Source organism: Siphateles boraxobius, unplaced genomic scaffold (assembly GCF_051911475.1).
Source record: "Siphateles boraxobius isolate OS27281-9 unplaced genomic scaffold, OSU_SipBor_1 68, whole genome shotgun sequence".
NCBI classification, from domain to species: domain Eukaryota; kingdom Metazoa; phylum Chordata; class Actinopteri; order Cypriniformes; family Leuciscidae; genus Siphateles; species Siphateles boraxobius.
The window spans coordinates 8,370,981-8,395,369 of NW_027509195.1; the positions used below are offsets into that span (position 1 = coordinate 8,370,981).

A 24,389-nucleotide genomic window follows, 5' to 3' on the forward strand; every position below is an offset into this window, starting at 1 on the left:
TTGTTTATTTGTAAAAAGCATTTGGGCTTATATAAGGCAAAATATATTAGTTAAGTAACAATTGCCCAGGGCCCAACAGTGACGATACCTGGAAACCCTTTATGATGGAGCTTATGATGAACCTTCAGATGAGACGTTAATCCGAGGTCCTGACTCTCTGTGGTCACAAAAAATCCCACGATGTCTTTAGAAAGAGTAGGGGTTTAACCCCGGCATCCTGGCCAAATTTGCCCAGTGGCCTCTGTCCATTATGGCCTCCTTATCATCCCTATACTCATTGGCTTCATAACTCTGTCTCCTCTCCACCAATAAGCTGGTGTGGGGTTGCTGATATGGCTGCCGTCACATCATACAGGTGAATGCTGCACATTGGTGGTGGTTGAGGAGATTCCCCCTTCTATGTATAACGCTTTGAGTTACCAGAAAAAGCGCTACATAAATGTAACAAATTATTATTATTATTACCCCCCCCCCCCCCTTCTATCTAAAGTGCTTTGAGTGCTGAGAAAAGCGCTATATAAATGTAATGAATTATTATTATTATATAAATATGTAATATATTATAAGAAATAAATGCAAATAAGTTCGTTTTGGACTGATTTTGTTCGAAATGACATTGTTCGATTTTGCTTTAAGTGTATCGGGGCCTTCAAGGTCTCATTTGGGGTAATAGGCCTTTTAAAGTTTTCTTTGCTCCTAAAACACTAAATAGCAACAAAATCACCACGTTATCTTGTATATTTCAAAAGTATAATTTCCTAAACACCAGTTTATTATCATGCATGTGTTATTTTAGTATGACTTATCTATTATTGTATATTTATTTCCTGTTTGCATTTTAGTTTAATTTTTAGTTATTTAGTCATGTGCTTTTGTCATTTTTTTTATTTTGTTTTTAAAAATATCTCTATTTGCCTTTAATTTATACTTATTTCAGTTTTAGCAATTTTAGTACTTCAGTACCTTTTTAAGTTTAAGTTTTTCAGTTCTTTAATAGTTCTATTTTAGTTAACAATAATAACACTGTTATGCATGGCAAAACTGTCCTGATTGATTCAGTAATTTTCTGAAATGACATTTGCTTTGAGTTAATTTTTAACAATTATTTTATTGATGAGATTTTTTTTTTACTTTTATTGTTTCCTTAATTTTTTTTTTACTAAACACATTTTTACATAATTTAATAAAGAGGTTAAATATAGTAAGTAGAAATGTTACTAATAAAATATAATGCCATGTCACAATTGTGCCCCACGGCCTTTTGCCTTTATTAACAATATCTTCTCCATTTATTTTTACACAAATTATGCTTTTCCATTTATTTTACATTGCCCATAATCCAAAATTGTGCTTGTGGACATGTAGGATGCAACGTTTATGCTCCACATTCAGTTACTCCTTTAATGTTTTAAACAAGTGCAGAATTTACATAGAGAGAGGGTTTCAAAATCTCTCAAAACAGAGACCCTTCCATTATATTCAAACCCTTTTGATCAATTCGATTGTCTGGTTTTCAGTTTCTCCTTCGTGTGGGCTGATGAATCTGCGGAGGAGACACTTTTAGGCCGTTGCGGTGAGGACTTGTAGAGAACACAAGTGGATCCATCCTCACCGATCCGATAGGACACCTCGGAAGGGTCTACCCACAGGGTCAGCTCTATTGGAAGTGATGAGAAAAGCTGCTCTTGTGCAAGTCCAACAGCAGAGGCTGCTTTTCCTATGAGAGGGTCCATTTTACGGTTGATCCGTAAACATCTGTAGCCAGAGCCTCTGTAGGGAGCATGAGGAAACCAATGCTGCCGATAGTGCTCTAAGAGAGACATACAAGGTGAAGCTGCATACAGCTTATTGCATACTGAAACTTTGAATTTCATTTAAAAGCATTTTATTATTATTTGTCACAAAAATTACACTAGGTTATTCAAAAGAATATAACCGATGCCATCTGTTTACATTTTATTTATTTATTTATTAATCAAAAAAAAGTACTCGAGTCGTGTGAGAAAAGCAGGTCAGTTGTCAGTAGCCTACCTATCAGCGCATCAGTGAGTGTGTGAGTGAAGAGCTTCAGCTGATCTCCAGTGAAAGAAACACTGCTGCTGCTTCTGCTCAGTAAACCACTGATGAAAGTAGCAGCGACTGACACCTCTGTTTTCATCCTATTTTCATATGTTCCAATTATGTTCCTCACGAAATAATACGTGCCGCAAAGTAGGCTACAGTGGAAACAAATAAAGGTAAATGACGTGTAACTCAATAACGTTATTTATCTTAACAAAATTGTAAATATCTCACCTGTAAGTTTTCAACGACACAAAACACTAAAAAAACACTAACTTATTTATTTGTAAACACTAAATAGCAACAAAATCACCACATTATCTTGTAATACCGACGAACTAAAACAGATATTCAGTTTAAACTAGAATATTAACTACATTAATTGTTTGGAGGACGGACAAATATTACTGAGAGTAAAACTACAACAGAACTTCCGAAACTGTTACGTCACAGGGCAGAATTAGCGCGATTCTCTAGCGCCATCGCATGACAGATCAGCAGTCACGTGTGCAGAGAGCTTTCTCAACCAGTTTGCTTGTGGTTTTAAAGGGTTAGTTCGCCCAAAAATGAAAATTCTGTCATCATTTACTCACCCTCATGTTGTTCTAAACCTCTATGAGTTCCTTTCTTTTGCTGAACACAAAAGAAGATATTTTAAAGATTGTTGGCAATCAAACAGTTGACGGTAGCCATTGACTTCCATATAGGAAAAAAAAAAAAGTACTATGAAAGTCAATGTCCGCCGTCCGTCAACTGTCTGGTTGCAAACATCCTTAAAAATATCTTCTTTTGTGTTCAACAGAAGACAGAAACAGTTTGGAACAACATGAGGGTGAGTAAATGATTCTGCTCATGCAGATATATATATAGCCTATATATATATATATATATATATATATATATATATATATATATATATATATATATAGTGTGTGTGTGTGTGCTAATATTGAGAGACACATCTGCAGAATGTATTAAAATGTGCGCTATATGGAGCTGGTGGCACATTTATTGCTAACTGAAAGCATTATCAAATTATCCAAAATATTTCATAAACAAACATGTGTGGGGTGGGTATGTGTGGAACTATGTGAATAAAATGCATATCAATCTGTGGATTATCTGTAGTTTTCTGAGTAAATCTGGGTGTGTAGATTATGTGTGGTCCGCTTCATTTCTTTTTGTGAAGGAAGAGTTCACTGAACACTGTGCAATATTGTGCATGTATATTAATCTTATTCAAAATAGGTAGCAAATAGTTAACACAAGTAACGACGACATATTTCATAAGGAATATGTATTTGATTTATTTAGTTTCTGTCTTCTTAATCAATCAGACCTTTACATTCATTGATTTAAAACCATTTTGTTTTGTTTGCTGGGTTGCTGCAGACACTTATGCAACTACTTAAGCAACTATGATGTTGTCATATTGGACTGTAGAGTAAAAGCAGTGCCCTAAACTAGAAAGACCTGAAAAACGAGAAGAGAGTAAAAAGATTATACACCACATAATTCTGTTAGTTTTGCATGCATATTGTATTTATCTCAATTGCAGGGTGTGTAAAGCCCCATACTCCTTGTATATTAGCAAGAAAAGCTCCTCCCTTTGTCCACAAATAGCAGAGCAGAGGGTGTGTCCTCAGTCTTCCTGAATATATTACCAGTGGAAAAGTCTTCAGTTCAGCTGTTAGGGAAAGAAAAGAGAGACCTGCATTGTTAAAGTGAACCCAAGCACATTTCAAATGAGGTAAGGAACTCTGCTTTTTTGTGTGAGTATATTAATCTGCTGCTCTGCAACAGTTTGTGAGCCTGTGGTTGCTACAGCCATGTTGTAGCGACTAGGCAAATATAGGAAAGTACTTTGGAGGAAAAAAAATGTTGTAAGTAGAAACCTCTAGAACTCAAGATCATGTTTCAACTTGTTATCTGCAGTCTGGATTACTACAACAGCAGGCTATTTACTTCACAAAGGGTTGCTAACCTTGAAGCAGACACATCCTGATCAATGACACAGTCTAAGGTGTCAACTGTCGCAGGTTTCATCCTGAAAAGCAGTCAAACTTTGATCAGAACTTTGTTAATCAGTCTTTCAATGGAAAATCTAAGTGATTTTGTGTCAAATTCATCAAACCTGATGAATTGTTATTGTCTTTGTATGTTTTTACTTGTTATAGTTTAGATCAGTGACCTTTTTGGGATAGGAATGGGGAAATTAGTTAATATTTGACCAAGAAAGATCCTCAAAACGTCTAAAAAGTTCTAAAAATGAGAACTTTCCATACCAAAAACCACAATCATATGATAAAGTATTACTCATCAGTTTCAGGATCACTTTATTCAATAACTGTATGTCTGTAACAGTTAATTCAAATGAGTTTATTTAGCTATATTATATGATAATTCAATATTAATTAAGGTATTTTATTCTCCATTGTCCTTGCTTACATTATTTTTTATTTGTTTAGACTTCTGCCGTGTCTGCCTGCAAACGACTCATCTGTTCCATTGGAAGGCTGTTCTTTTCCCATTGAATTGTGAATCTATATCTACAAAGGTCTTTCTCTCACTCTTTACATGCAGGATGACCGGCAGACTGTTCCTCTTCACCTTCTTCATCCTCTCTGGCTCGCTGATCTGCTATGGCTTCAGAATTTGTGCCTTTAATGTTCAGAGTTTTGGTGATTCAAAATCAGCCAATGCCAAAATCATGAATTTTATATCACGGGTGAGAGGATGAATACTACAATACTTTTTACTTATTTTTTTAAAATATAAAACATGTCTAAATGTGTTCTGTTTTGTTCTTTCTTGCAGATTGTAACTCGTTGTGACATATGTTTACTCCAGGAGGTCAGAGATCAGAAAAATAAAGCCATCCCACGCCTGCTTGATGCAGTCAACAGGTAGACAATATGCGATATGAACTCAAAGTGCAACAAATCAGATTTAAGAGATAAGCAAATCTATAGTGCATAAATGCTGTTATGTTATATCTTGTTTCCAGGCTCTATAGTAATGATTATGACTATGTGGCAAGTGAACGTCTCGGGAGAACACAAGCGTATCAGGAGCAATACGTTTTTGTTTACAGGTATGTGTTCAGCACTTCTGCACTTTAGGACAATATGTAAAGGCTAAGGATGCACATGATATTGGGAAAATGTTTATTATCAGCTGATATTAGAGATGTGTTGATTTATCAACAATGTTGGGGAAAGTTACTTTTAAAAGTAATGCATTACAATATTGCGTTACTCCCAGAAAAAGTAACTAACTGTGTTACTTTTTATCGGAAGTAATGTGTTACCTTTGCGTTACTTTTTCTCATCTGGGCTGGGCTTGCTTGTTTGTTTTTAACCCTAACCCAAATTCATGCCTGTACAGTAGAGGCAAACAAACAAAACAAGAATAGGACGCAGGAGAAAAAAGTTTGACACTCTTACTTCAGCAATAAAAAAATAAAAACATGTGATGTTTATTCGAAGTAATTTTTGCTTATTAGTACGGTTGAATTGAATCACAGGAGTGCAGCAACAAAGACATCGGTTAATAAAGTCAGATTAAATACATAAAGTATATTTGTGTAATTTAACAGTTAATTGTTGCAGGTTTGCTTTTCACCGTTTTTATTTATTTTGTGGAATACTGAATCTGTTTTTGTGGAAGTGAGCTGAGTTTCATCACAGTCTGCTCACATTTAGCCTAAAACTGCATGTTTATACATGCAGAGCACAGCGCCTCTGCACTAACTCCATATCTCTCTCGACATGGGGACAGGAGAGGTGTCAGTCAATACATGGGAAAACAAAGGAACTTGCGTTACTTGTTTGAACAAACATATTTTGTTGTAAATTTAAAAGTAATGCGTTACTTTATTAGTTACTTGAAAAAGTAATCTGATTACATAACTCTCATTAGCCTACTTGAAATGTGTCACCCCAACACTGTTTATCATTATGCTCATTCCCCATATTTTTGCATTTAAATTAGATTTGCTGTCATTAAAGTTATTTAAAACATTAATAATTTAATGATACCGTCTTTAGCAAATCACAAAATGAATATACACTATATTTTTTATAGTGTACCTTATGTTGTGATGCCTAAATTCACTTGTAGAATCTAAAATGATTGGTTTTAGCACTTGATGTTTTATTTTTAAGTTAATTAGACAAAATAGCTTAGATTTTGAATAAATAATATTTTATCAGTTATCAACCATAAAACGAAAACCCTTATTGGCTTATTATTATTGGTGCATCCCTAGATAAGGTAGGATGTTGTTAATATTAGATATTTCTTTATGAGAAGTAAGGTATGTCTTGCTGCATTACTTTCATTAATACAAATATATTCTTGATCACCACAACAGTTTTTTTTCCAGGCCTTACAAGATAAGCTCCCTCATTTCTTGTTTCCCCCTTCATACAGGAAAAGCACAGCAAAGCTGATAAAGCAGTATCAGTATCCAGATACGCAGAAAGGGGATGTTGATGCTTTCTCCAGAGAACCCTTTGTGGTACATTTTCAAGCCCCTAAAACAGGTCAAATAAAAGACAGGAAAACTTGCTCACTGAATTTATTCTAGACACATCATTGTCAGCTGAAGTTTGATGATTTTGATCATGATCTGAAAATGTCTCTATTAACAGTGGCCAAGGAGTTTGTCTTGATTCCGCTGCACGCTGCTCCTTCAAATGCCACCAAAGAGATTGATGAGCTTTACGATGTCTTTGTGGATGTCAGAGAGCGATGGAAAATTGAGGTGTGATGATGGATTTCATATATTATATAGAGCATAATTTCTTGAGATCAAGTCCTAAACCTTGCTTTTTTGTCATCTTGCCAGAGTGTGATGTTCCTTGGGGACTTCAATGCAGCTTGTGGTTACGTGGCTAAAAAGAACCGTAAGAACATCAGGCTTATATCTAACCCGTCTTTCATCTGGCTGATTCAGGATAACGTGGACACTACGGTGAAACAGTCAACTGACTGTGCGTACGACAGGTATGCTGGCAAAATGTTCATATTAGCATAATATAATAAAGATGCTTAGGATTTGCATGTAGACATGGCATAATGATTCGAATTTATGGCTACAATCCACAGAATTGTTGTGCATGGAGAGCCATTTCTCAAAACAATTGAACCGTTTTCAGCAAAGCCATTCAATTTTCCCAAGGAATTCCATCTTACAGAGGCTCAGGTAAGCCAAATTCAGCATTTACCGTTATTTTGTGCATTTTCATGTCACTGAACTTCGGATTGTCTGTTATAGGCTTTAGAAGTAAGTGATCACTACCCCATCGAGGTGGTCCTGAAGACTCAGAAATCAGGGGTTTCCACAAGAAATAACAGAGCATCGTGTCTTTTACATTCGTCTTCAGCATTTGTCTTACTGCTACTGCAGATGATCATATGAACACAAATCAACCATGAGTGGATTATTCATCTCACCTAAATTAAGTGAAGACTTTACTTTGCTGTTACACAGCTGCTATGTACTTGAGCTCATACAGAGCCACAACTACATCTACAAAATATGTTGCTGATTAGTGGACGTTACAGAATATTTTTTTAGTTTCTAGAAATTGATAATCACGGAGGACTGGCTCAGGTTTTATATTCCGGTTGTCTTTTGACAATATAAATTAGATTTCTCATTTATTCATGCAAGTTAAATATTGTCTTTTTTGCAGAGAATTTTATTTTTGTAATAAATTCTGACAAACATGCAGCTATATGAATGAGTTGTTTTCTGTTCACTTGTTTCACATTTTGAAGGTAGTTTGTTTTTATGAGGCATTTTCTTTTTATACAATTTTAAGGTGACGTAGTAATATTAACTACATGCACTTAATATATGGTTACATTTTGGTTTAGTTGTTCATAATTATGCTTAATTTACTATAATTACTATAGCAAGTACATTTAGCCATGTGACAAACCCAGAAATCAGCTGCCCGAAAGTTATGGTCCGATAAAACTTGTGCTCTTTGCCTTAAAACAATAACACAAAGCTAGACAGCCAAACGCCAAAACATTCCCATCAAGAGAATCTAGAACTCTAAATATTGTGATTTTAATCCTGGAGAAATCACTTTTGAATAAAACCAACTGTATCTGTATTTCCACGAATGTTTGTTATTGACTGTATATAGTTCCACACAATTACACTAAATAACTTAACTACTAACACGTATAAATGCAAGCCAGAAAAAAGAAACAACAAAAGAACTTTGTAAATCAAAGAATGGACTTTATTTGTGGTCAATAGAGCCTTGGTTCACACAGATCCAATGAAGTGTGTGGTGCTTAGTTGGCGTGCAGGGCCTTCCAGCGGCTCAGGGGTCCATGGCTGGGGATGTATTTCACCCCACAACCGTCGGGGATCAGACGCTTCTCTGCCAGCATGTCATCAAAGTCGGTGGCGTTGAACTTTGTGAAGCCATACTTCTTGGAGATGTGGATCTAAGAGGGAGGAGAATATAGACAGTCAGCAGACCACTTTTAGACAATTAACACCTAGACCAGTGGTTCTCAAAAAAAAGGGGGGTGGGTGGTTATAGGAGATCAGCTGGGGGGGGGGGGGGCTTTGCAATGCCATTCAAGCACATAAATAGCCTTGAGAGGAAATTAACAATAAGATGAATTCACTCAAAAATGGTCAAAAGGAAATTCTATCAAAAATAAACAATACTATGTCTCTGTGGTCCCTTAAAAGGGCCCAGCACTACACAGCTAGGCTCATACACATCCACAGAATTACTGTCTGCAGCCTTTGCACACCACACAAGTACAGACAACCTGTCTAGTCGGCTTAATAAGCTGCAGGTAAATGTCACATTCCAGACGTTCAGGTGCGTAAACAGCAGTTGGCGCTCTGCCTTTATAAAGCAGCACCGAATGCCAATTCCACTGAATTTTTTTTCTTTCAGACAATTGACTTTGCACCATCTGAACAAGCCTGCCATAGAAGTTCCTCGCCCCAAAAAATCACTTCAGTGGACAGCATCACAAGGTGTTGGTGAACGCACCATTCGGCAGCCGTGTTGCAGCGAGAAGACATACAAGACACTGAGCTTGTGAGAAGTCATCAAGAAAACTCACTGCAGCCACCGATATATTGTTCATACAAAGCATCACTGAAATATTTACATTCAAAAGTTATGTTCTGATCCATTATTCTCGTACGGTTTAGGAAGTGAAACTATTGCAGGTGTTTTACAGCAGGTTTATCTATTTTTAAAAATCTTTTCATTTCTATGATATTAGACTAATTATCTAGTATTCAGAGATGTGGTGGGTTTTCATAAGGGAGCGTCAGATTTTTTTTTAAAGGTTTGGGGAGTGGGGCAAAAGTTTGACAACCACTGAACACATTTTTCAACTTCATTTTAAGTACCTTCTGACGGCCAGGGAACTTGAACTTGGCTCTCCTCAGAGCCTCGATCACATGTTCCTTGTTTGAGGCCTTAGTGCGCACGGACATGATCACCTGCCCAATGCACACACGGGCCACTGTGCCCTGGGGCTTACCGAAAGCACCACGCATACCAGTCTGGAGCCTAAAGAGAAGAACATTAACATTAATTTACTCAAATGGCCAAACAGAAATTCTATCAAAAATAAAGAATATGTCTCTGTGGTCCCTTAAAAGGGCCCAGCACTGCACAGCTAGGCTCATACACATCCACAGAATTACTGTCTGCAGCCTTTGCACACCACACAAGTACAGACAACCTGTCTAGTCGGCTTAATAAGCTGCAGGTAAGAGTCCACACACACGCTCACCTATCAGCTCCGGCACAGGACAACATTTTGTTGATGCGAATGACATGGAAAGGGTGCAGGCGCACACGGATGTGGAAACCATCTTTACCGCAGGTCTTCACCATGTACTTGTTGGCGCAGATACGGGCAGCCTCAAGAGCTATACAACAAATTGCACGTTAAAGAAAAATTAAATCTATGTATCAAAAAGTGCTCTATGTAATCGACAAATATTTTAAGATATGAACAACAGTATCGAAGGCGCCTCACCTTCACTGGACAGCTGCTCATACTCATCAGATACCATGTGACCGCACATGGGGAACTCATCCACCTTGGCCTTTTTCCTGCCCAAGTCGAAGATCCTGATCTTAGGATCTGAGTTTGAGAAGGACATGCTTAATCAGAACAAATCTTGAACTATATAACTTCATATTTGATGAAATCGAATTGATTAATAGTTAATGTTCTCAATTCAGGGTTCCTACAATTTTGGACTAACAAATTTATGTAACGTAATTTATACTATAATGATTTTTATAAGCAGATGAATTTGCTCCTAAACTTCAAAGTAACGTTTGAATCATACCAAACTGTCATAATATATTGGGAGTTAGTTTAATCTTTCACAAAAGCAATTATCAGCAAATGAATTATGAGCAAAAATTTGATCAGCTAGACAAAGTATATTCATTACAGAAACTTCCATCACTTAAGACTTTTTCAGGCCCAGAAAATGGCATTCAAATTCTGATATTGTCTTCCATAACTTACCAGGAACACCTCGACAGAAGCGGGACTTGGGGTAAGGTTTGTTCTTACAGTATCTGTAGCTGCAACAGATAATTGACAATTAGCAATTCAAAACCCAATGTCTCAATCAGTGTAAATGTCTGCTTAAATTCCCATTGCACATACCTAGTTAATACAAGTACAAAAATGTAATATATAAATGCAGAACATTGCTAAATGTCAACAGACATGACGCGTTTAGCGCTTATTTGTAAGCTTCACATTTAATGGTGACGCGTTTTAAATAACCAAGAATTTATATCAAGCATTTTAATAGAAGACAAACTTGTTTTAAGAGCACATTCGTGCTGCACAAAGTAGCCCGTGTCAGTGTACTGTCACTGCTGAAAGAGGCCGGTGTGCTGCACATGGTTAGCGGGCCCTGCCATTTTAAGTACGGCCACTTCTTAAAACACTAAATTTACAACTTACCAACGGGCTGGACGGCGGCCCATGGTTGCGATCTGTAATATACACAATAACAATAGATTTAAAGATAAATTGTTCTATTTATAAGTGAATAAATAGTGTGTTTTTTATAAAATCCACAGAGATCGACGCAGCGCGCCTCACCACGCACTCACCTAATGGTGGAAAGGAAGAATACTAATCTTCCGCTGCGTCATAATGCACCGCCAGAAACTACTTCCGGTTACGTATTAGTGACACATTTATACTGTCTATACTTAAAACATTGTTTATATTCTAGTTTAAAAAAATCAACCGAGTAATGCATATTAATATAAGCGTGTAGAAGACAACTTATAGTAAGTCCCTGTCTGTGCTCTGGGAAGTAGTTCTGCGCTCCCTCATATAGCTGGTATTTGTAGTCCATGAGGTTGTACCAGGAGCGTCGCTTTACGGTTTATGTGCACCACGAGCTATGAAGGAGATTTTAATAAGATATATATATATATATATATATATATATATATATATATATATATATATATATAATCTTATTAAAAAAAATATATATATATTTTTTTTCCTGACAACATTACTGCAGTCATCTCTTGTGAGTCTGTCTGTCGACTGTTTAGAATGCCCGATTCGAGAATATATAGATAGGCTTAGTTTGATTATTACAACAAACTTAACAAAAAGAGAGCTAAAGTTACATAAAGGTGGATATACCCACACGCAACTGAAATACAAATCTTCAAATGCGTCCCTATCATCATTCAGCCCTGTAAGTGAAGTTTGTGAATGCCTCTACAGTACAAGTAAAGGCATTTTCTTAACCAAAAGAGTATATACAAAACAGCACACGACATCAATTCAAGAACCAAAAATATGGCATTTACACGTTTTGCCGATGTTTTCCTTGTAAATACAACAGTAGGCCTACATGAATAGCCCTATATAATCTTTTAAATGCCTACCATGTTATGAAAGTAGTAGCCTATTACATGGTATGGTACTGGCACACAGATATATTATTTCATATTATTTTTAAAGGTAAGTTTGGGAAACTCATTTTAAAAGGTAAGTTTGGGAAACAACACAACTAGTGCTGTGCTGCGTCGTGTTGAAACTAAACTGTTCTAAGTTCCGTTCATTTGCTCGGTAATATGGTAAACGTTGTAAGATAGGTTTACGTAACAGTTATGCAGTATACAAAAATGAACTAGTGCAATAAGTTTTGTGAAATGATGTTGATGTCGGCGCATTTAAAGCGGCACTATGCAGGATTTCTGTTTTTGTCAAACAGCGATCCCTAGAGTCGCTGTAGAGTACTTGTATTTAACGTTACTGTCGTAAACACCACTCACGCAGAGCGTATGTGCACTCACGGCCTCTGCACTTCATAATAATAAAGTAGCCTACCGCATTAGGCTTACCTGAGCCTAAATGCCAGATGACACCAATAAAGTGTATCATGTACGTCGCATTATTTCGCAGGGCTCTCAAGTTTTGAAGACAGGCAAGAGTGACATCCAGCGGACAGATATATTTTTGTCATTGGTTGTTGCGTTAAATCTTACCCAGATACAATAGTGCTATTTTCTGATTGGCTATTGTGTAGCTCGGACGAACAACACCAGAGGAGACGCGCTTGATTCCTGCCGGTTCCACAGTCAGAGCGGCACGGCCAGAGTTTTGGCATTTTAAATATATATTACAAATAGTTTTTCAGCGTGAGAAATACAATGTGTGGCGGGAGAGCGTGACAAAAGACCGAAATGAGTGACTGTCACGCTCAATGCGTGACACTTGAGAGCCCTGATTTCGTAACAATGTCCGTTATGATGTTGTTAGACATGATTATTGCAATTTATCATAATAGTTTGCAAATTGCGCTCATTTACACTATTTACAACATGTAGGCTTATTTATGTCCTGATAATTGTGTGAGATATTGACAACTGTTCTCATGATAATCGCAGGATTCCAACTTTAACAGTGAAAGCCTGAGCGAGTGGGACTCTTGTCCGGTTCCTCGTGCTGTCAGATTCTCTTTACCTTTTTCTAGACTCTTCGTTTTTTTCCGCCATTCTGAAAAAAAGCCATTCGGCCCGCCGCCCCAAAGTTGCAAGGGTGGTTTTGCGGCTCACAGGCACCAGGGGGGTGCGAGACGACCACCATTCAACACGAAATCAGTAATATAAACATTACAATGACTCCAAAGCTGTTTGGTTAAGGTAAAAAAGTTACTTAGTTCTGCTTTAACTTCAGAACAATAATGGAATCTATCACGGCAAAGCATATCTGAAACACAAGAGGGCGACAAACACCTTCCAGTGGATAAACTGCATGGTTGCTCGCTCAACATTGTCTCGAGAGAGCGCTGTTGGTTTGTGCTTCTCCAGTTCGGATGTGGTAATGATAAAAATCCCTCCTGCACACTCCTAATTTTTTTTTTAAGAGAGGAATGACCTCACATCTCTGAACTGTGGATAACGAGGACCAAATGTTCGGGTGGTCATTGGATCCCATGAAATCACAAATGTTTGTTCATATTCAATGTAAAAAATGGCGTGACATTACAAAAAATCCTCCTTCTGCTCTAACGTGATGGAAATGTAGAACATCAGGTCAGATGTAGATGACAAAAGCATCCATCATGTAAGCACGACCAAGGGAGAGATTTTGTTCAGGCTTCAACAATGATAATTTATAATCGAAGGAAACACATCCACTCTATCTGAAGCTGAGGCCAAAGCTCTGTGAACAATTTGAAATATTCCTCTGGTCTCGCTCTTTGTTCTTCAACTAACTGAGACAAGCACACATTCTTACCTTAGATGCGGCTGTGCATAGGTCAGGCCAAGTCAAATCTACCTCCTCGTTTATTTGATCTCATAACTCTGTTCCAGAGTCAGTCTAGACTGGCCAACTCCCACAGCAGCCTGGAGATATGGAAATAATTTATCTCTAATTAGGCACGGCATATAGGTATAAAAATTGATAACTTAAGCTAAAATAAATCAAATTTCAAGAACAAATCTGGGATAATTATTCATTGACGTTCTCTTAACAAATTGACATGCAGTAGCCTATATAGTGACATTATTATGATTATTTTAAATACCTTTAACTGATTAAATCGATATGTCAAGAACAATTTTCCATTGATTTCCTCTTGTAAGCTACATGCTTGATGAATCAGACAACTGTTGCAGTTCTTATGTTAGAAATGTGCACATAACAGTTTCAAAACTCAAATTTTTTACCGTTTGTAATTTATGTAACAAAACACAAATATATTTTCAAGGAATGTTAACAACAGACATTTTTTTCGCTCATAAATTGAAAATCTTTATTATAAAAAGGGAATCCATGTTGAATTCTGCTCTGGCTTACACATTAACTATCATCGAGACTATAAACAGCTACTTAATGGGATCATGATTCAAATATGCAAAGTAACTAACAGTGTTTGTTATCTATTCTTATGATTTTATTGATTGTTTCAACCAAATTTGGTTTACATACAGCATGACAAAAACTGAAAGTTATTGTTACCCGTTGAATATTCAATCCAATGTTTTTTTCTTCTATAGTTGCAGTGTTTAGTTGCCCTTGTGGTTCTCTTCATTTGCATACAGTATGAGACTTTAGTGATGGTAAACTCACTCTTTATAAGGGGTCTTTCCTTTCAGTGAACCACAAACTAGGTGTGTGTCATCAGATACCACACCCAAAACTTTCACACATCGGTGTAGAAGAGTTGCATGGGCTCATATGATGCACAGCATCAGCTTTTGCTTACCAGGAGAATGAGTTTTCACATGCCATTGCGTCTTGGCCTTGCACAGGTCTTGCAGGTTCTAATGCAACCTTGCTTTTGTACATGTGCATGGTTAAATGTGTGTTTGCTGTCAGGTGGGGCACATGGTGTAATTTTAAGGCATCAAAATGTGAGAAGAAGAAGAAGAAAGAGTGGATCGTGAAGTCAAAGCGGAATTAAAAACTATTTGAGGGAAGGGAGAACTATATGAAAAGGGCTGGGTCGGACATTACTCATTACCCCTGTGTGAAAAAACATTAACTCATGTGGTTTACTGAGTTGGTTTAAACTGGTCTGGTCCCCCAATGCAGCAGGATTCTTAAAATATCATTGTTGGTGTCCATTTGAAGACATGATTAATAATTTGATGATCTCTTAGATAATGTTCTATTTAGCTATGTAGAAAAGTCATAATTCCTGCAGGGACTGAATGGCTACTGTGATCTCTCCAATGACTGAATTTTTTTTTATCTCAATCCAAAGAAATTAAGTTTAAAGTTAACTCTGTCATTTTGTTGATATTGTGCATGTCGATGTTTGGAACATGGTATGAATGTAGCGTTGCAAAAAAGAGTGTTTAGTTACCGATGCTATTGCAAAAATCCTATTCACTGACAGCCATTACTGGATTTATTTAGTCTGATAATATAGTGGGGTTTCTGAGATTAAATAAGTAATTTTAAACTATGTCTTGAAAACAGAAAAAAGGTTGAATCCTTAAGTTTTAACATATAACCATTTCTCATGTTTCTTTTTTTTATCTCAACATACCCCCCCCCCCCCCCCCCCCACCAGCACCACCACCACCACCATAAGGTGATCCACTTAATTTAAAATAAATCAACTTTTTATTAGTATAATTGTTATCATCAATATTATTTTATTTTAATATTCATCATTATTATGATTGAAACTAGTATGCTAAAACTAGTGCTGTCAAATTAATATATATATATATATATGTATATATACAATTTGAGGGCACTAGTTAAAACTAAAGCAAAATTTTTTTTCTTTAAAACTTATTCTAGACTTTTCCATTTCCTTAGAAAGACAAAACAGGTTTTAAGTTGGCACTGATCAATTTGATGAGCCGGCATACTACACAATAGCATCACCTAAACAGGAAGTGAAAATATATGCGTTACTAGGGTGATGACCACAAGTTTTTAAATAACAAAAGTCAGAAAAGCCCGCAGCTATGGTATGACACATCATATGTTTTCCGTCTGCCATTCTGTAGAAATCACCCAAAACAGAAGAATTCCCTGCATTGCTGTCTCCAGGCTACTGATGTGTGGAGCGGGGGCTGTTCGGAGTAAACCTGTGCTGACATGTCAACTACCATAGTCATGAGATCATGAGATGTCATCCTGGGTCAGTTAAAAGCACATGTCATAACGGGGTATGAAGGGGCCCTGTCTTCAAGTTTTATGTTTTTTTGTTCAACTGGGATGGCAGGGAAAAACGTCTGTAATTCACCATGCTGTGCGAGACTGGAGTAATGATGCTGACAATTTAGCTTTGCATTATAGGATTTTTTTTTCTTTTTTTTTTCAATATATTTTTCAATATTTCATCTCAGCTCTTCCCTGATACTGTTGTCCACTTGGTAACCAAGTACACTAACTTTTGATAAAACTAGTGTCATACTTAGTGTCATGCTTATTGGTTGTAAAGGAAATGACAAAGAAACTTAAAGAACCGTCGTAATTTGTATGAAGCTATTATAGTCATCATATAATAGTTGTAAAATATAATAAAGAATGTTGTTAATAGACAGATTGACTCTTATAGATTAAAATTAAAAGTCTGGTAAAAGTCAAGGGTGAACCAATTACAAAAAATAAAATAAAAAATATTTTAAGATAAAATATTGGGACCTAAAAGTGCACCTACCAGAAGAAACATCCTTTACAGAGGGACAATTTACAAAATATGTGAAAGTATTCATTTATAGAAAGTGTATACAAATGTAAATTGTGATTTGCGGATGTGTAAAGAGGTGAGTGATTGTGTCATGGGTGGTTAAAACCTTAAACGAAAATAAACGATCTCAACACCTAAAAAAAGAACAAACATTGCTCTCCATTGGAACCTGGTTCTTGGTGTTTGGAATTGAAATTGTGAAATTTCGACTGCTGAGCCAAGTGTTACTGCTCATTGCACAATGATTTGACACGTAACAGGCATGTCTATTCTGCTCTGTCTTGCAGTCAATGTTCCCTTTATAAAGCAGCTTTATTGTTTAGTGAGGACACAGCGTATAATCCTCCATGATGCACGGATAGATTGATATCTGTCAATTGTTTAACACATCATCCTCCTGCTTTGGAATCCAAATGATGAGTTACGGTCCTGGGGGACAAACTGTCTGGATTCTTGTTCAGACAGTTTAATTTGCAGTCTAATTTCTAAATTGCAGTTTCTCATTTTCATAGGCTCTCAAACACACATGAGCGGAGTCTGTTGAGAGGGGGGCAGACAGTCTGAGGTCCACATGTGGTGAACCAGATAAACAAACACTGCCAGGACTGCCATCTTCCACTCAAAAGTGACATCATTATTTATCTGCCTCAAACATCTGCTTCGTTATTCAGTCCAGATGCAGGTATAAAAAGGGTGTCACTGTTTCATGCAACTTCATCGCAGTGTGATGTAATGTGTGTGCACATGCGTGTGTTCTATAAGAGGTTATGTCATTAGATGAGATTATGTGAATTGTTTCATAATCATGATATGCACAGATATACAGCCTATTAGTCACTAATTCAGATTTCAGATCGTCTCAGATCACGTCTTGTGCATAATAAAATATACAACTATAATATAAAAAAAATAAATTTAAAATTATTTTGGTATTTTTCATTATTTTTATTTACTTATTTATTTATTTTATATGTTTTATAATTTTCTTAATTAAGAAGTTGCTCATATAGCCAAAAACGTAGACAGCGAGAGAATGAGAGATCCGTCATTGATAGCAGCTATGTTCTCGACCTCCTCCACATTCCTCCTCCCAAATAAGGATAAGGTTGCTGAAACACACTCTCTCTAACCCCCATTCCCCCCCCCCCTCTTTTTTTCTTGTTCTTTTTCTTTGCTTTTCTCTCACTCCCTTTCTCTCACTTTTGAGGACATAACATTCTCAAAAAATAGCTGGTGCAAATGCGCAAGCATTAACAAAGATTATGGCATTTAGTTTGGTCCATGTATTTTTCTGCAGTTGATGTTGTGTTGATGCTGTTTCTGATTAGGGAAGCGTGTGTACAAGTGAAGCAGCACAGGAAGGATATTTTTGTTATTCCTCTGAGGTTTGGATGTGTAGTTAGGCATGATGAGAAGAAGCACTGGATATGGATAGGGGTCTTGAGGCTCTAACATTGGCTTTGCAGGGCCCAGCAGTTTACTTGAATGTAGAAGTTAAATTCTCAATTCCTTTCTAATACCAGGGGCATAGAAATAATTAAAACATTTATTCAACTTTATCAAATTAACTCTTCCACGCACAATACCTACGACTGAGGTGCCCTTGAGCAAGGCACCAAACCGCAATCGTCCACTCTTTATGCACCTTACAACCTAACATAGGTGTAGATGGCGACAAGTGACTGCATTTGTGAGTGATTCATGAAATCATTCATTCAATCAACTTGTTCAAATACACTTGGAGGAACAAAACAAATGTTTGTCTTTTTGAATCACTGAATCATTCACTCAACCGATTTGTTTCAAACAAACTGATTCATTAGGTAATGGAACAAAATGTCTGCCTGCTTTCAAAAGCTTAAAAATGCTGCTTTCAGAGGATGCATTCCAAGGTAGGAAGACATTAAGGCACGTCCGAAACCTGTTAGCTTCACTTCCTGTCTCCTGAGATACCTTCACCTGGTCATATTTGAAGACAGCATAGATGTATCCTTCACTGCCTTTGATCAGGGGCGTGGTAGCGGGGGGAAAAGGGCCCGAGGCAGGGGGGGGGGGGGCCCTTAGAAGACGCCGAGCTTAAGTCAAAAGTCCGTCCAACCCCCCCCTGTTGGAGAAGTCGCCGCGCTCAAATCGAAAGTCCTTCTCCGTCTCTCTCTCATCCCACCCATCCCACCCCCCCCCCCCCCCCCCCCCCCCCCCGTTGGAGAAGTCGCCGCGCTCAGATAAAAAGTACGTGGCGGGGGGCCCAGCTAGATGGTTTGTACCCAGGGCCCAAAATTTGGTACTACACCCCTGCCTTTGATATCCAACAATTGTCAGGGTTAGTTCAGATGATGATGAAGGAGAGTTCAACAATCCTGTGCTTTCCATTTTGTGATAGTTGAAATAAAAAATAAATATGGTGTCTGAAAGTTGCATTTAGTTAGAACTAAATTGTCCCACTTTTTTTTAGCATAAAAGTATAATTTTAAGTAAACTTGAAGTGTCAAATTGATGTTGACATCAGTAAACTTTGTAAACTTTGAGTACAGAACTAGTTTACAACTACTTTTTTGTTTGTTTGTACAACCAATGAACTTATATGTTACTAGTTAATATTTGTAGCACAATTTTTAGTTTACGAAATACGCTTTGAAGTATACTCTCAGTAAACTACTAGTTTAGTAGATTTCTGCAAGTATACATCATACTTATAGTTTACTATTTATATATTATTTTTGAACTTTAAGTATACTATGTTCCTATTTAGGTTTTCATTTTTATATTTGAAATATACATTTATCTGTATTGTAATTTGTGTGATATTGCTTGATTAAATAAGTTATTATTTAATTTCTCCTCAGCAATAAGCATTGTAATAATCAAATATTCACTAACTATTAAAATCACTACTTTTATAAATAAGTAAAACTTACTTTAATTTGTTCTCATTCAATGATTCCCAAATTGTTTGGCATTTGACCTAAAATATTTACTTGAAACACGCTTTGATATTTTAAGTTAATATTTAAATAATTTCTACAAATCACATTTCTATGTTTGTGGTTCTCTGATGTTGGTTTACTGGTCATAATAAACAAACAAAAACATTTGTTTGCCTTTTTTAGTAGCCTAAGTGTTTTATTTTGATTTTAGAATTTTAGAATGATTTGTTTTAATTTTACTTTATTATGGTTTAATTAATTACTCACAAACCACAGTTTATTCTAGAATCATTAAATGAGATTTAATGTGCCTTGAAAGCCCGTCATACCAAAAAATGTATTGACTGATTAGAAAAGCATGATGCATTTTCTGGCTCCCCAGGTTCTTCGTATAGGCTTGCTGATGTCAGGATTCAACACCGATCCTCTATATGCCATTTTCAAGAATATCAGTGCTTACTGTAAGCATGCATCCACAGTATGTCCAGATGAGATAAGTTTACTTGATTCTGCCATTGAGTGTGCAAAACCACATTCCTCGTCTGTTCAGCAAACATCAGACCTCTTTCCTCACTGCAGCTCTGAAGGCCCAGCAATCCTCACTCTGCAGGGGATCATCATTCTTCATTTTAGTGCAAACAAGTGATGTAACATGTAATCGGCCAGTCCACCAAAACGGAAAATTACAGCTACTGGTCATAATGTTTATACAGTCTTTACACAGCATCATGATTTTAGGCTTGTTCAAGGCGGGGCTGAAATAATCTCTGCACTGAGATTTTCATGATGGAGGGTTGTTTAGTTCTCTGTGAGAGCAGATCTCTCTTTCTCTCTCGCTCTCCTTGTCTCTCTTACCTCCACAAATACAGCTTACCATATATGGCTGTGTTTGTGGAGGGGAAAAGGGTAAGTGTGCGTCTCAGCGTTCAATTGTTCGACTTTGTACTGTCATGTGCCTATAAGTGGGTTTGTGGGTTCATTCAAACAGAACTTTTGAATAAGAAGGAAAGTGAGAACGAATTGGCAGGGAAGTACTGAGCGATAATTGATGAGGGATTCTTTGGCTCTGATTCAGAGTTTACTTAGTTGGTTTACCTTTTAAAGACATCATGAATCAAGTAAGCCAGTGATGAAGAGAATGTAACGCACTCACAAGGACTCACACAATCACAACATAAGTAGAAAATAATGTATTAACAAATAAATACATTTGTTACTAATCTTTGTTAATGGTAGTTCATAAAAATACAACTTTGGTTAGTTTATGGTTGGAACTCAGATTCCATTAAATAACATTAACAGATAAAATTTGTGATTACAATAACATACATTTTTTTAATTAACATTGACTAAGATTAATAGCCTAAATACTTTTCAAGTGTTTATATTACATGCTAACTAATATACTTAACTGAAGTTAACTAATGGAACCTTACTGTAAAGTGTTACCTAAATCTGCAATTTTCAGACATCAAACATAATTCCTTACTTTCCCCTTTCAATGACTCAAATAACATTGTAGTTCACTGAAAATGAACTAAAGTTTACCAACTACTGCCAGCACATTGTTTTATACGCACACATTTGCGCTGGAAGGCAGGGTGTGATGTAATGTGTGATTTGTCAAGCTTGCTTGTCTATGCCTGTGTCTACAACATTCTTAATATGGTCAGACTTCCCAGTTGGAACAAATTAGAGAGAGAGAGAGAGAGAAAGAAAGAAAGAGAGAAAACAAGGAAGACAAGTGAGATCCTCAGACATCATGACCGCCTCTCTGTAGGTTATTGTGTCACACTGACCCTTGCAGTCAAACCCTCTGAACGTGTCTCAGCATCTCCCTTGAAAGAGACACAAAGCGCCTTTAAGCTAGAATAAATGATCACGTTCAGATGATGTTCATTTACTATCATTATCTAAATCCCTCCAGATATTAATGTCTGTTTTGTCCTTCATTGTAGAGAGAAAATAAACTGGCCTCATTTTTCACACTACACAGTGTTCACGACAAAATGTAACATTTCCGTGCCTCAGGGGAATTATTCACTGTAACTCTGTTTACATTTCCTTCTTCCCACAAAACTTTTGGATGAATGTAAGCAGACCGAATTAGTGACGCACCAAAATAAAAAATCTTGGCTGAAACCAAAACCCTTTTAACTTTGAATTGAATTAATGTTATATTATCAAGCAATTAAGTGATTACACTTAAACTTCCTTCAATCGGTGTAACTTTACAATAACATGTAGGCTCTCAAAAATGTAAAATATAGTTTGAATAAATTAAAAGTCAAGTTTCTGACAACGCCCTTCATTGTTCAAGTATTTTACATGACTATTTTTACTATTTTATTTTAGTATTGCATCTATCACTATTTTTGCACTTGCAGTGAAACAAGGTGCAGTGTTGATCAATGTATTATTGACTTTAAACAACTCAAACACAATTAGGAAAAGTAAACTGAATTCATGTTTGAATTTTGACTGCAATAATTTAATGTCATCAGTGAGATTGTCTAATTTAATAATTGTTGTATTATTAAACATGGATTAATTCATATGCGCACTGCTTTCTGCATGTCAATTTAATGTTATCCGTTCTATTGAAGTTACATGTCTGTTTTGTGTTTTTGGCCTGTTTCTTTTCTTTCAGCTGCATGGCAAAATTTTGGCACTTCCATTGTCAGCTGATTCAGTTCTCCAAACAACATTAAGTTGAAGCCAATTTCATTCCAATGTCATCGAAGGATAGAGAGAAACAAGACTGGGCATGTATTATAGTGCCCAATGTAACAAGACTACATCCTATGTTAATATTCTAAGACATTGTGGGCCACACATTTTACTGTACACAATACAATAGTTAAAAAATCAACATGGGGTTTAATTGTTTGTTGTTTGCTCTCCACTTAATAATAGTCCTCACTAACACTACTTGTTGAGCCATTTCAATTGATTTATTCACTAAATGCAAAGTCTCTGGTTCAGCCAGTAACATCTTGTCAAGGCAACTACATTTTGCGATTTTCATTATTCAACTGATCCCAATTCTGCAGCACATGAAATGGGCATACGTGCCAAGAATGGTACATAAGCTCTTCTAGCACTGTTGCCATTTCTACCACTCCTTTTTATGTGCCATTTTTACATGCACTTTAAAGTCTAAAATTGTATAATTCTGGGCTGCATTTCTGAAAAGCATTGTAAACCATTGGCACCGCCACCAACAATCTCTACAATCAACTTATCTCAAGATGCTTTTGAGAAACACAGTCCTGTAAGGTTTGTAAGGTTGGACTAACAGAGCTGAATAATCTGATTGTGCTGATCCATGCACTTTCAGTAAGACATTTTCTTGTCTTTTTTTGTCTCCCTAAAGCTCAAAATAATTAATTGGTTTGAGTAGGACAAACTTACATTAAACAAATTAGTTCAGTCAAATTAATTTTTATGAGTATTTAGCACTTTCTTTTTCTTTCAAGTTCACAGAACTGATATATTTTAAGTAAACTGAACTGTTTCATTGTTTTGAGTTTTATGAAATTATTTATTTTAATTTAGACGAACTTAAGTTTAACTGAAACGGCTGGGATATCTATTTCCCAGCATGCTTTGCCGATGGCACTCGAAAGGGGGAGTAAATGCTAAAATTAAGTGTAATATGATGTTTTTTTTTGTGTGTAAGATTAATGTTAAGTGTGAGATTTAGTAGTGATTAATGTTTTGTTATGCTAATTTAGAAGAATTTCTGTTAATGTTGGCTTTAGGATAGTTACCATCATGGTGACAAGTGGTGCATGCAGCTTGATTTGAGAGGAAATAATTATTTTAAATTGTTGCGCTCATACAGCAAGTGCTTCTGTATGCTACTGCTAATATGTTAGCAGTTACTACGTTAGCAGATTAGCTTTTTAAAGCTAACTAAGTTTATACTACTAAAAGTGTTTTGAGTTCTGCCAACTTATTTGGGTTTACAGTGTACTTCATAGATTTAAGTTATATCAACTGAAAGGAATTAGTACTATTAATTTTATTTACCCAAGTTATCTTAACAATAAGTTATTGAGCTACTTGGACACAAATTAAAAAATTTTATGCTTAAATTGTTTGAGTTAATAAACTTAAATGATTTAAGGCAATCGGTTTCCTCAAACGGTTTGAGTTGAACTAACTCATCAGGTTTTACAGTGTAGAGTTTGGCTGCACTGAGCCTGTTTTGCGCCATGTGTTAAGAGTTGTGTTGCTTGGAATGAGTTTTGCAGGTGATGTGACCTGTTTAGGTCAGGTGACTGTTGGAAGTGCAGACTTTAGATAGAGTTTTGCACATGTAGCTCCAGTTGTGCTCACTGTCTTTAGCAATTGAAAAAAAACTGTAAATGCATTGTGTGATTTATACTTAAAAATTGTAGTTTGGCTACTCAAAAAGCTTGCATAGCTTGCATGTAAATGTACTTACTGAAAAGTTTAACTAATTCTGCCAAGGGGTTAGAGAGAATGATGGAGATGGGAATGGCTCTTTTTCTGCCAAAAATAGGACTGGGAATGAGTTAATTGACCAATCCTGTGATACCCCAGGTGCTCCAATCACCACATCTGCTCTCCTCCCCAGAGTCACAGTCAGGCAGTGGTTTTACAGAGAGCAGTAAGAGGGGTGGGTGATTATTCATTAGAATACA

General features: G+C 36.4%; 3 protein-coding genes and 2 non-coding genes across 7 annotated transcripts; 1 reads left to right on the forward strand and 4 right to left on the reverse strand.

The window, feature by feature from the left end:
* Positions 1–1,493: 1,493 nt before the first annotated feature.
* Positions 1,494–2,158, reverse strand: LOC143722553 (protein BTG1-like). Its single transcript, XM_077213934.1, has 2 exons — positions 2,032–2,158; positions 1,494–1,810 (listed from the first exon to the last, which is right to left on the reverse strand). Exons 1-2 carry the CDS (start codon positions 2,156–2,158, stop codon positions 1,494–1,496), a joined length of 444 nt encoding a protein of 147 aa, XP_077070049.1.
* Positions 2,159–3,705: 1,547 nt separating this feature from the next.
* Positions 3,706–7,801, forward strand: dnase1l1 (deoxyribonuclease I-like 1). 3 transcript variants are annotated; one of them, XM_077214427.1, is made up of 9 exons: positions 3,706–3,811; positions 4,530–4,789; positions 4,879–4,967; positions 5,069–5,155; positions 6,496–6,608; positions 6,717–6,829; positions 6,914–7,071; positions 7,174–7,270; positions 7,343–7,801. In XM_077214427.1, exons 2-9 carry the CDS (start codon positions 4,646–4,648, stop codon positions 7,484–7,486), a joined length of 945 nt encoding a protein of 314 aa, XP_077070542.1. In that variant the 5' UTR covers positions 3,706–3,811; positions 4,530–4,645; the 3' UTR covers positions 7,487–7,801. The 3 variants fall into 3 exon arrangements, with proteins under 3 accessions (XP_077070542.1, XP_077070541.1, XP_077070543.1); XM_077214426.1 differs by having other exon boundaries at positions 4,645–4,789; XM_077214428.1 differs by having other exon boundaries at positions 4,645–4,789; positions 7,022–7,071.
* Positions 7,802–8,302: 501 nt separating this feature from the next.
* rpl10 (ribosomal protein L10) lies at positions 8,303–11,228 on the reverse strand. Its single transcript, XM_077214429.1, has 6 exons — positions 11,062–11,228; positions 10,612–10,670; positions 10,108–10,215; positions 9,859–9,997; positions 9,470–9,632; positions 8,303–8,535 (listed from the first exon to the last, which is right to left on the reverse strand). The coding sequence occupies exons 1-6, from the start codon at positions 11,082–11,084 to the stop codon at positions 8,380–8,382; spliced, it is 648 nt and encodes a 215-aa protein (XP_077070544.1). The 5' UTR covers positions 11,085–11,228; the 3' UTR covers positions 8,303–8,379.
* LOC143723069 (small nucleolar RNA SNORA70) lies at positions 8,764–8,898 on the reverse strand. Its single transcript, XR_013197036.1, has one exon. It is a non-coding gene; the product is annotated as a small nucleolar RNA SNORA70 (small nucleolar RNA).
* Positions 9,700–9,834, reverse strand: LOC143723070 (small nucleolar RNA SNORA70). The gene has a single exon (XR_013197037.1). It is a non-coding gene; the product is annotated as a small nucleolar RNA SNORA70 (small nucleolar RNA).
* Positions 11,229–24,389: the final 13,161 nt, after the last annotated feature.